Source organism: Microcebus murinus, chromosome 11, assembly GCF_040939455.1.
Source record: "Microcebus murinus isolate Inina chromosome 11, M.murinus_Inina_mat1.0, whole genome shotgun sequence".
Lineage (NCBI taxonomy): Eukaryota > Metazoa > Chordata > Mammalia > Primates > Cheirogaleidae > Microcebus > Microcebus murinus.
This window is the reverse complement of record NC_134114.1, coordinates 82,957,428-82,970,198: the sequence shown is the minus strand read 5'-3', so window position 1 is coordinate 82,970,198 and position 12,771 is coordinate 82,957,428. Positions and strand designations below refer to the sequence as shown.

The 12,771-nt window shown below is 33.9% G+C and overlaps 1 protein-coding gene across 2 annotated transcripts in view; it reads left to right on the top strand.

The window, feature by feature from the left end:
• TMEM232 (transmembrane protein 232) overlaps positions 1-12,324 on the top strand; it is a 202,933-nt gene extending 190,609 nt beyond the window's left edge. Inside the window, exons 13-14 of one of the 2 annotated variants that reach the window (XM_076008262.1) lie at positions 7,018-7,111; positions 10,879-12,324. In XM_076008262.1, coding sequence (XP_075864377.1) covers positions 7,018-7,111; positions 10,879-11,130 — 346 coding nt within the window. In that variant the 3' untranslated portion in view covers positions 11,131-12,324. The remainder of the gene's footprint in view (positions 1-7,017; positions 7,112-10,878) is intronic. The other variant, XM_012754577.3, reaches the window with a different exon arrangement.
• Positions 12,325-12,771: the final 447 nt, after the last annotated feature.

The window sequence follows — 12,771 nt, the reverse complement described above, 5'->3', positions numbered from 1 at the left end:
TGTATACATCCTTAAAATTGTATTGTTTAGTTTTATATTGCTTTGAATATTTCAAAATAAAATTACTCTACATGTTTTCCTATATAGATTTGTTTTTTGTGCTCAAACTATTCTATGTGGTTGCACCTAGATAGAGTTCATTCATTTATATTAATAGGATTTACAGCTTTTTAAAATACTCAAAGTATTTCTATTTTATAAATCTACCACAATTTATCCCTTGTACTATTGGTAAATATTTTGGTTGTTTTCAATTTTCTGTTATAAACAATGCTACTTTGAACATTCTCATATATGTCTCTTCTGCTGTTTCTTATGTTGTGTCTTTTTTTGTCTCTTGCTTAAGCCTAGATGTTTCTATTTTCCTGTTCACTAATCTTTTCTTCTTTGTTTAATTTTCTATTATATCCATCTATTGACTTTTTAGTTTCACTTACTGCTTTTTTTTTTTTTTTTGAATTCTAAAATTACTGTGTGAATTTTTAAAATAGATTCCAGTTTTCTGGTGAAATTCTCCATCTTATTATTTATTTATTTATTTAAATATATTTATCATAGTTATTTTAAAGTCCTTATTTGTAACCCAACATAAGTCTTCTGTGTAATTTTCATTGGTATGCCGGATCATTTTTTATTGAATGCTGGATCTTCTGTATTAAAAATTATAAAGAGGTTAATGCTATATGCCTCCAGAAAGAGTTTGCTTTTTTCTGCTATGTAGCTTAATTGATAGCAGAGCATTTTAATCCAACCAGTGGCTGAACTGACTCAAAGTTGATCTGACTTTCAAGTTAAATCTACTTGTGATTCAAACTAACCCCAGGGTATAGATAGATTTTCAGGAGTCCCAAATGGGAGGCTGAGATGCTTTTCAATGCATCTCCAGTTTTACAGAGTCTAAGCTACAACTTTTGTGTTCCTCTCTACTGTAAAGTTGTTGAAAAATCCCCCTCTATTGGTCAGTGGCTTCTTTTCTTGGCTTATTAGCCTGCTCGGTTTAATAATTCAGCAAATGCCTTGAGGAGAAACCTAGTGATGTGTGTGGTGCTCACTTCTCTTGAACTTGATCCCTCAAGCCTTGGCTATAATTTTTGCCTTTCTGACTCTGGGAGATTGCCATATGCTCTCCTGTTTTCTCTGCCTCTGATCAAAATTTTTCTGCCTAGATTTTTCACCTTTTGCTCCATATAATAAATGGGGAAATGCCCTAAGGAGAATCATATGATGAAGAATGTTACTCACTTTCCCATGATTCTATTGTCTCTGATATTTTGGCCCTTCAAGTCCTGGCTACTTCAGTGCATCGGCAATGCTTTTAAACTGATTTTATTAAGTAATCTTTGACTGTTATAATGATCACTGTCTGTAGGATTACTGTTCTACTACTGCAAGCTACTCCATAGTGACAAACAGAATTCCTAAAGGTTTTTGAAAAGTTTACTTAGTACAATACTGAGATCTATATTTATTCAAAGGTTTTTAATAAAATGGAATTTAACACAAAAATTTCTATGATAGAATTATGGCAATAGTGATCATGGAAAAAGAACTAAGTAAAATTTTAGAGTAAAACAAAAATAATTTTTATAAAACCCTCAGAGGCTTTAATTTGTCTGTATTGTACCTTCTATTGCTATTGAGTACTGATTTTGTTCTTCTAGATGAAATGGTACTTGTTTTGAACCTACATATTCTTCAGTTTACCTTGGAGAGAGGAAGAATTTTATTTTCCTTTCAAGTAATTATTGCTCCAGTGGTACTAATAAAGTGAACATCTGGTTGTTAACCCTTTGAGGATCAAAGAATAAAAAACAGAAACTTCTAGATGTTGGAGGCAATTCATGCAATTTGAATACATAATTGATTGCCCTTATTTAGTATTGTGACACAAAACTGTCTAAAAGAGAAAACTTAAAGTGATATGCTCTTAAAGAAAGTTAAAAAGAAACTTAATTTAATCAGAAATTACATGAACCATGATATTTTGATAAAAGGTGATTTTCTTACCCTATTGAGTGATTTAAATTGTTTTTATTTCTAATATCATACTGCTTAACTTTAAAAGTTTTAAGAAATCATCCAATATACCACCATATATCCCAGATTCAGGTTTATAATATCAGTCTCTTCTAAAAGGATCAAAGACTTTGTGGACAGTGTCTATAGCTCGGATTTATTGCCTTCAGCAAGTAAGGCTTTCATCATAAGAAATTGCAGTAGAACTAAGGATGAAAAGAAAGTTGGTTAAATAGAGAGTTCTGGTAGCCAAATAATACAAATGTAAGTTTCTGAAAGAAAAAAAAAAGATGTATACAATTAATTGGAGCAAGTTGACTTTGAAATCAGGCAGAGGTCATTAACCTATAATGAATTTAAAAAGGAGAATAAAGTGTTCTACAGAAATCCATACCAACCAATGAATCTCTGGGTATGCAATTTTTCTCAAAAAGTGGGATAAGGGTGACATCATTCAGTTGTTAAACAAGGCTGTTAATTGATAAAATATCTTTCTCTCATTGGGTAACTCCAATCATTATTGTAGTTTGCTTGAGATAAAAGCAAGGTTTTGTTGGCTGAGTTTATGCCTAAACAATGAATATTAGGTCAGAGTGTGGGATGCAGGAATAAAGAGGCCTGAGATCTGTGCGTGCCACTTGCACCTGGGGAATAATCTCCTGCCTTATGGGATGCGTAGTCCACACCTGTATGTCTCCAGGAGAGCTTTGTAGAGTTTAAAAGAAAAACATAATTCTACAAAAGGAACTATGTTATTCCCCTTGTGTTTTGTAAATACCTCTGTATAGTTCTATTCCTTGATATATTAAAGAAACTGAATATGTCCCAAATTTGTTTCTTCATCAATTTTATCATCATCCCATTGGGACAATCCTGCATAATCCATCCAGTAAGATCTCTCTTACCCACTTTCAGACTAAGTTAAATTATACCATATGCCTACCTTCATACGCCAAAGAACCCTATTTTACCATTTTATTAGAATTTTCCCAGTCCACTGTAGATAGCTGTTTACATATATTCCTCCATGTGAACTTCAAATTCCTGGAGGGTAGTATCTAAGGTTTTCTTTTTATTTTTTCTTCCCACTCCTTTTAATAACATCGTTTTTTTTTTTGCAATAAACATTTGAATAAATGAATGAATAAGTGAATAAATGTGTTTCTTTGTCTTCCCTTCAGTGTATTCTAGGTTCCTACCATCTCAGCTACATACCTCTCCCCAGATGAGTTCTTTATTTTCTTATTCTGAGTCTTTGTTTCTGTCTTGTCATCTGTAGTGGGGCGGATAGTGTTCCCACCAAAGTATACCCAAGCCTTAGACCCTTATAACTGTGAATGTGACCTTACACGGAGAAAAGGATTTTATAGATATAATTAAGCTAAGGGTCTCAAGATGAGGTTATCCTAAATTAGAGTGTGTCAAAGAAAAACTGAACTAGACAAATTAAACAGGCGAAGAAGATTTTATTCAAAACTATTGCAATAGAGTAAAGAGCTTGAACTCAACTCCCCTGAAACAAAAGGCAGGAGGATTTTTAAGTGCTGAGGTGAGCTAGCTGGAAAGGTACTAGAGGACATTAGAGAGTAGGTTGGTCAATGTGATTGGGTATGTGATATGTTTGCTAATTGTCCCTTATCTAAGTTAGGCTCCTAGATCTCCCACAGAGATCGGGCCATAGGTGACTATCTCCCTTGTTGATTACATTTCAAAGAGATGGCTTTTGAGAAAGACATTCATGGGCTATAAAACTGACAAGAGGCTAGGAGAGGGTTTACACTTCATAGGAGCAGAGAGATAATTTACAATTGAGAGTAAAGTGAATGCTCTAAGAAAAGGGAGGCCAGAGGCCTATAGCCAGGAAGACACCTGTCTAAAATTTCACCAAACTGAAGAGTTTGCTCAGGTCATCGTGGTTATATGGGCCTTAAATTCAGTGACAGTATTCTTATATCATTATAAGAAGTGTCCTTATAAGAAACAGAAAAGAAGACACACAGAGTCACAGAAGGGAAAGGCCACGTGAAGACAGAGACAGAGATGGTAGTGATGTGTCTACAAGCCAAGGAATACCAAGGATTGCCAACAACCACTGGAAGCTAAGATGTAAGAAATGGATTTTCCCCCCAAAATTCTAGAGGAACCAGTGCTGCCAGCACTTTGATTTAGTATTTTTGGCCTCCAGAGCCATGAGAGAATGAATTTCTGTTTTGCTAAGCCTCCAGGTTTGTAGTAATTTGTTATAGCAGCCCTAGGAAATTAATACACCATCTTTCTGGAAAAGTCTCTCACCACTTCCCATTCAACTAAAAACATAAAATTCTACATCTCATTTAATGCTTGACAAAATTGTCTTATCCCCCATTCCTTTTTCTCTTAATTCATAGTACCAGCTAGAAGCCATGGCTTTATCCTCTGAATTCTTTTAATAGTGGAGATGGTAAAGATATTACACCTGAAACTTGTTTAGTGTTTTATTCATGTCTAATCCCTTTTTAATCCTTATGAAAACATAATAAGGCAGGTGCTATTATTTTTCTATATTAAGGATAAAGAAACTGAAGAACAGAGGGATTAAATAACACTAAATGGCAGAACTAAAATCTGCTTCAAGATCTACCTGAGCACAGAGCCCATGTGCTCAACCATTTTACTGTTTATTTTTTATTTATTTCGCTGAATGTTTACCACTCTCATGTATCATATCCTCTTGTATTATAGTTACCTGTGCATTTTTATTGTCTAGTACAAATTATTCAACTGAGGTAACTAGAAATCACAGGCACACAAGGATATCCACTTACTTTTCCAATTTTAAAGGTCTTTTGACATTATATCACTTGCATTTTTAAAAAAATTTAAATACATTAATTAAGAAAAAATTTTAGGCAACTTACTTGAACACTTTTAACTTTTATATGATTTTAAGATTATGTCTTATTTATCTTTTCACAACATTTAACACAATTCTTTGAATGTCAAAAGTCTGCACATTTCATTGAATAAATATATTTAACTTAAGTCTCAGCCCCTGCATATCCCCCAATGTCCCAGCTTCCTAGGGTCATATTTTTCTTTAATACAGTACTCTAATAGATTGACTAGTGGCCCTACTCTGCATGCAGTCAGAAGCTGATACTTCTGAATATTATGGTTTGAGAGAGCGCTCCATTTCCCCTGGTTGCCTGTCACTCCCATTGTTCTCCCTTGAACTTCTGCTGTCAACTCTACTCTGCAACTTGTCTCCTGAGATTGCCAATCTTGCTATATGGGATACTACTCTACTGACACAAAAGTGTTATATGGTAGACTCTTATTGACGGCTTGAAAAATAAAGGGGATGAAAGCATATCATAGCCTTCATTATTCATTCAGTCATTCAGCAAGCATACAAACATTCATTGAGTGTCCAGTGGCACTGTGCTGGGCACTGAGGAGACAATGACAGCAATCAGGTCAGAGTCTCCATGATCACGTAGCTCGCACTCTGGTCAGGAAAATATAAAACTCAACACGGGCACCTCACAGATGTGGAATTACAACTGAGGTAAGCGTAATGAAGGAAATGTCCACTGTGTGTTGAGAGCTAAGGTAATGGACTTGAATGGAGAGCTGAAGGATGAGTAGGAAGTAACCATCCCTACAGCAGGGATAGAGGAGAAAAGAATTAGAGAAAGAAATGACAGCCTGTGTGAACAAACAGTAATGGGGTGGAACGATATACATTCCAACAACTGCAAGAAAGCCTGTGCATTAGGGATACATAGACTCAAGCAAAATAAGGAGAGAAATTATTCTGGAGAAACCATGCAAAGCCACTTTAACAAATGCACAGTCTACTACAGGGTTCCTTAACAAACATGATCATAATCCTGAAGTTAATGGGGAAATATTGAATAGTTTGATATAGGAGATTGGCATGATCCACTTTGTATTTTGAAAAAAAAAATATGACTACTTTTTGGAGACAAGAATAAAGTGGGTAAGGAATGGTGGATACAGAGATTCCAAACATGAGGCCTTCATTCAGGTGAGAGATGAAAATGATTTGGCCTAGAGAAGAGATGGTGGAGATGAAGATAAAGGAAATTTTTTTGAGAATCCTTTAGCACAGAATAGAACAACAGGACCTGGTGAAATGAGGGACATAGGGATGTCAAGAATGTGGAGTTTACTAGAATGATAAAGGCAACAACTTGAAAAAAATTATATTAGAAATTCCAGTCTTAAAAATTAATCAGACTTTTTTGGATATATGGAAATTTCTCACTGGCTGTCTTTCTTTGGGTTCTTCCCTAAGATTTTCTCCTCTATACCCACTTTTCCTCCCTTAAAACCATCCTCTACCACCATCTCCTTACTTTACATATTCCTGGACTCACACACTTTCTTCATAACTTTAATAGTAAAATTAGCATGTGGATCATTTAAACTAAATCTCCCTTAGTTTGAGGCCTAGCTTTGTACTGCCAGCAATTTCACTGAGCTATTGCTAAGCCATCTATAATAGTTACACCCTTAGTAACAGAGAGACTTTGGAGAAGTTTTGAAATCTTATCTTTTTTAGCAAATCTTAGATCAAATTATTAGGTTTATGCTTCCACCAGAACTTCCAGAATTGTGGAGCTATGTGTGGGGATGGGCACGTTCATCTCTCCACTGGGCACTGTCTCCTTCAGACTTCCTTAAGCCCTTCATATCCGAGCATCTCATTTGCTGCCGACTAGCTGTAGTATTGACATCTGCTGAGAGAAGATTGCCTTTATATTATTTTCTAGTTTTCATGTAATATGGCATACCCTACTCTCAAAAATGTCAGTTTTAGTAACCCAAGATAGCTTACAGAAACTAAAAGGTAACTTACAGTAAACTGCACTAAGTATTTTTGTTAACAATGTAGAATAAAAATGCTGAATGAATTATGACTTACAAAAATGTATATTTCCAGGGATGATAAATATCTATACCTAATGTTGGATCTGTTCTTATTTTCCTTTTAAGGGAGCATCCTTCTTTATCAGAACTTCCCATGTTTCCATATCCAGATTTCTTCACCAGGGCGGATAAAGAGTTGGCAAAAATCATTGACCATCATGTAAGATTGATTTTTCTTTTAAACTAAGAGCAAAAGCTTTGTTTTTTAAAGACACTTTGAATTATTAAGTGTATTAGTATTATTAAGTAAATATTAGCATGTGAAACTTAAAAGTAGAGCCCTGACTGGTCACTGCCAAACTGAATTATGTCTCATTATGCTATCTATTTACCTCAGTGCCTTCATTGGGTTACAGAAAATGTGGCCTTCTATCATTTGTGAAATACTAGGCCAGTCCTTTTCTCTGAATTAGTGCTGATTTCTTGTGACAAGAGTCTGATATTGAACACTGAACACTGATTTCTTCTGCAGTGTAGTTTTAATAACGGAACAAAAATCTTTTGGCTCAATTTTCAGTGACCATTCTTTACCCTTGACAGATCAGAAAGGTCGTTAATCACTCTGTTCTTACTATGAGTTAAACAAGCAATGAGTTAAACAAGCAAGTTAAACATTACTATGAGTTAATACAAGCCTATTCACATAAGACACTTTAATCCATTGTGCTATATTTAGTTTATAATTTCTTACCAAATGCACATCCTTTTATGTCTACTTCTATTTAGAAGTAGACTTCTATTTAGAAGTAGACTTGGAGTAGGAGAGAAAGTACTTATTTTCTGTATTTTTCTTTGAATACAAAATGAATTCAATATATACATAATGTATTTAAATTAATTTTATCAATATTGTCTATCAGATTGTAATTATAAGACCATGATTACTTTTTTCACATTTCATTTAATTAGTATTTTTTGATAAATAATAAAAGATTATTTCATTTACTGATCATGTTAAATAGCTACCACATAGTTAATATTTAAGCCACTCTAGCAATAGCTGTAAGTATTGGGGTTTAGAGACTGAATGTTACCTTGGAATCACAAAATGAGAGCTGTAATGTTGTTCTGTTGTCCACTAATAAAGATTTTGCTAAACCAATATATCGTATACACAGGGCTTTCTCAAAAATTTCTAATGGTTTGTAGATTTCAGCATCTACATTTTCCTACTCACATCAATCAAATCATAGATTATGAGAGATAATAACTTGCTAACTATATATATATGTATATATACACACATGCATGCATATATACACATATATATGTGGAAATATATATATATTTAGGTAATTACTTTGGGCTTTCAAGAGCTAGTTAAAGAGACAGAGGACAGTATTTTGAGTGACAGAGAGAATAGGTTAGGAAATACCTTCTAACAACCATCATCTTTTCCTTTTTCCAAGGGTATAAGCATTATCTGAGTAATCACTGCCATTGGCCTGCTTATATTATAGCTAAAGAAGAGTAAAGAAATCCTTTTTGAAAATATAGTTGAGAATTTATCCAAATTAGATATGTGGCTAGCCTAATGAAATACTAAGAAGTTCACAGTATTGATTTGGGAAGGTTTATTGAAGTGTCTCTCTGAATATTATATTTTTAAAGAATTCATATACATCATTTCTTTTCAGATGGGTATAGCAATAGGGCTTTATACTTCACATGTTACAAAGTGCTCTTATATTAATTAATTTAATCCTCCCAATAACACTGTAACACATTTATTTACCAATACAAAAATAAATTTGTTGTTTACAGTTCAGTTATTTGCTCAATGTTTTAAGGTCAGTAAATGGCTGAGTCTATGCACAAAACCACATCTCTCTACTCCAAATTCCACTCTCCCTTGTACTTTTTCATAGATGTTTAAGTTCTTGGTTTATAATCCCTAACCAGAATTGGGGATGGGAGGGTGGGACCTGTAATATTGACAAAAAACAAAAACACATCCCCATAGCTACAGGTATATTTCTCATTCTAAGCAACTGACTTTTGTTGAGTGGCTATAATATGTAAGAAACAGGGAAGATACCGCATTGCTTAGCTGATACAAAGGTACTTTGTACATTGCTAGTGTTCCATAGCATGATGATTGCAACACTGAGTTAATGAATTGAATAAAGCAGTAAATCGTGCTTCCATTTCCCATCAACTTCAATCATGTCCACATCCTCCTAGCTACCACGACAGTAAAAATAGGTGAAAGTCCAGGAAATATAATGATTTACCCAAATTGAACTTGTTATGGTCAAGAAAAAGGTTACTTTGTTCCTAGCCTAATGAAGAGAAGAATTTTGATGGATTCCAGCCATACCAAATTCTAACGGGAAGAGCCGCCTCCTGCACCATAGTAATATGATGCCCCTTCTTGGCTGCTTTCAAACATATGGAAAGTTGTTTGGGAACAACTTTATGTTGTTTGGGAAACCAAAGAATTCAATTTAACCAACAGTTCTTGAGAATTAATCATCTGTTGATTTTTCACAATGTAAAGAACAGTCATTAGATACATTGAAATCGCCCATGTTAAGTAGATTAATGCTCTCTGTTTGTAGATATTCTCATTATTACACCAACTAATACTTCTATGCTATAACATAAAATTGGTAGTTTTGTTAAACAATTAGATTATTATTTAGTTTATTATATGAGAAAAATAATGTGCCTCAGTTGACTATCATAGAACTGGTAGAATAAACCAAGCATGAATTTCAGCCTATGCCTGAAGGTTGTGGATGTTTTGTATCAATTTTCTGTATACTTCATACAAAATGGTTTCTGAGAAACCAAACATATAAGTAATAACTATGTGTAGTTACAGTCTCAAGATAAGTGCAGTTAACTTTTGTATTTCTTATATCATTAAAACTTAACTGGGGATAAAATAAGTGGATATGATATTATTATGCTTTAATTTTTAATATTTACTCTAATGCAAGTATGTCAATATTTTACATAATTCTATTGCCTTCAGCAAAGCTGAGTAACCTGATATGGACTCTGAGTTCTGATTATTATTATTTGTATATCCCACGTGACAAATAGTAGACACAATTCATAGCACTGGTATATATTGTAATCTATAAACTAATTGATAGGTTGCTAGTCTCAGTCTGGTCATTTGTGTATATGCATGAGCTGAGGGAGACAAAAAGAGCACTGTTGGCAGTTTCCTAATTAGGAGTTTCTAACATTTCATGCTAGGAGTCATTCTTTCCTGAACATTTTACCAGCCTCAAAAAGGTTTGCCATTCGTTTTTACCATGTCTCTCATCAAATGTGTTAGAAGGAGAAAAAAAGTCCCTCAGGATGATGTTTGGTTGATTTATTGTCATTAGTTCCAACACTACTGCATACTCCTAAGACTCTTGCCTTCAGATATTTGGCTATTGTCATGAATTAACATGGCCATTTGAGATGGACCTCTTAGAAGTGTTTTTACTGGTCTGCTGCATAGTAAGTTAGTCTGACCATTAATTGCATTTTCAGCCTCATATGGAATAGTATTACAGTTTTTGCTTTTCTATTTAATTTTTATTTTTTGTATTTTTATTTTGTTGTAGCTTTGTTTTTTATATTATGACCCATACTGTCATATAAATGTCAATATTGATGAAGAAAGTAAAAACCCCTGAGATTTAGAAATATAAAGCCTATTATCTCTTCTTTTCAATGATTTGTTATCTTTAAAAACTATTAAGTGGAAATTCTGTTTTGTGGGACTTATGCACATTCTAATAGGTAGCACATATATTTTTACAATGTGAGAGAGTATAAAATTTCTGAGGAATATCTGTGAAAAAACCTAAGAGGATAATTGAGTAAGAATCAGCATTTTGAGAAGCTAAATTGATAAATATATATTTATATATTTTTTTTCATGGAAAATCATATGTAAATGAAGTTTTATTTCCATAACAGTGGCAGGAAGAACTAAAGATCAGACAGAGAGAAGATGCAATATGTGAGGCCGAAGAACTTAAAAATAAAGAGTTAAAGGAGAAAATTCACTTCCAAGAAGTTATGAAGAAAAGAGAAGAGAAACTGCATAAGCAAACCAAACCCTATGAGCTTCCCACTGGGACTTCATTAGAGAAAAAGATAACAGCCCCCAAAATTGAGATCTACATGCCACAAATTCATAACCCAAAAGATACCGAGATGTCTATGTAGGAGAATTTGTTTGTAATTAACTTGAGGCATTTTTTAGAAAACAATTGTTATTCTGGTGCAAGCTGTTTAATAGTCATTTCATAGTCCTAAATTAATAGTCAACTCTTAATCACACTTGAGTGAAGTGATTTCACCAGTGAAAAATTTCCAAGACAACAACTAGTGCTTTTCTCGATTGATTATCTCATTATTGTACAGCATACTTGATAACTGATTCTCAGAGTGTTGATATTCATTGGAAGGGCAGAAGAAAATGAATTGCAACTTAATTAATGAGTCCCTGTGTAAGAATTATTTCTTGAAAATAGAATGAAGAAAAGCCGATACTCCTATAATCTCTACTATTCAAATAAAAAAGTTACGAGACCTCTTTTGATTTGCATTTCAGAATCAATTTATGCCAAACCAAACCCTGTGTCAGAAACTTGAATTTGATAAAGTATGGTGTATAAGCAAATCTAGAAAGGCCAGTTATCTTAGATTGGATTGAATTTTAATAGATGTCAGAAGGGAGTCCTGAGTGACAGTGGTTTTATTTTTCCCTGTGGGTCTATGAGAATGTGTTTGAATGATCCTGGAGGATCCAATGGCAACGATTGAAGGGATTCATTCATCCAATCAGGAGTCATTTTATAAATGGCACCTCACTTCATCTGAAGCTCTCAGTCTATGGGTAAGAGTAATGGTGTGGAGTTCGTCTGATGTCTTATATTTCTTTTCTGGAAAATTCAGATTAAAAACTATACCTTGGTTTCATGCAAGTAGCTTGGTGGTTCTCAAGAGACAGGTACTTTCTCAGAGGAATCAAACTCAAATGACAGCACAAGTCAGGAAGGTTAACATAAATCAGTGAAGCAAGCTAGGAAATACTTATCCAATCTAAAGAAGGTTCCCACCACTCAGTACATTCTGAAATGTAAGTCCAGTTTGTTAGACAATCCAGTTTTTCAAGAAGAAGCTTTCAAAAGGGATTATTTTTAAAAATCAAAACTGCTAAGTTTCAAAATGTTGACAAGTAATTTTTTTTAAAAAAAATCACATTTTCATGTTAAATTTGACACACACGGGCCACAAGTTTGTTCCCTTTATTACGTGAACTTAAGACATCATTCTTTGTTTAAGATAATGCCACATGGTTGAAAACTGTTGGAAGCAGTTTCCTGTTTTGATTCCCTATATAACTAATTCAAACTTACGTTTTTCTTCCCAAACTTCTTGTCTCATCCTTGTATTCTCATACAGAGAATATGCAAGTTCTTGGAAATACCTTCCAATTCACCTTTCCAAATTCCTTCATCATCCTTTGCTTTTTTCACATGTGAGAAAAAAAGAATCTATCTTATAGAAAACCAGCCAGTCCCTTTTCTCTGAATCCTATCCCTTCCAAAACCTTGTTCCATCACCTATTCACTATCTCCTAAGTCTCTCCCCATTACTCAACACACTACTCTCTCATTATGGCCACCAGTGACATGAGCCTTACCAAACCCTGACTGTCATTTTAGGTTATAATCTTTCTATTGGTTTATAGGGAGATGTAACCACTGGACTGTAAGGTATAGGGAAGGGATTGTGGAAATCTAACAAGTGCTACTTATGAGAATTTCAACAAGTCCTGCCATTTCAGGATCACCTTTATAG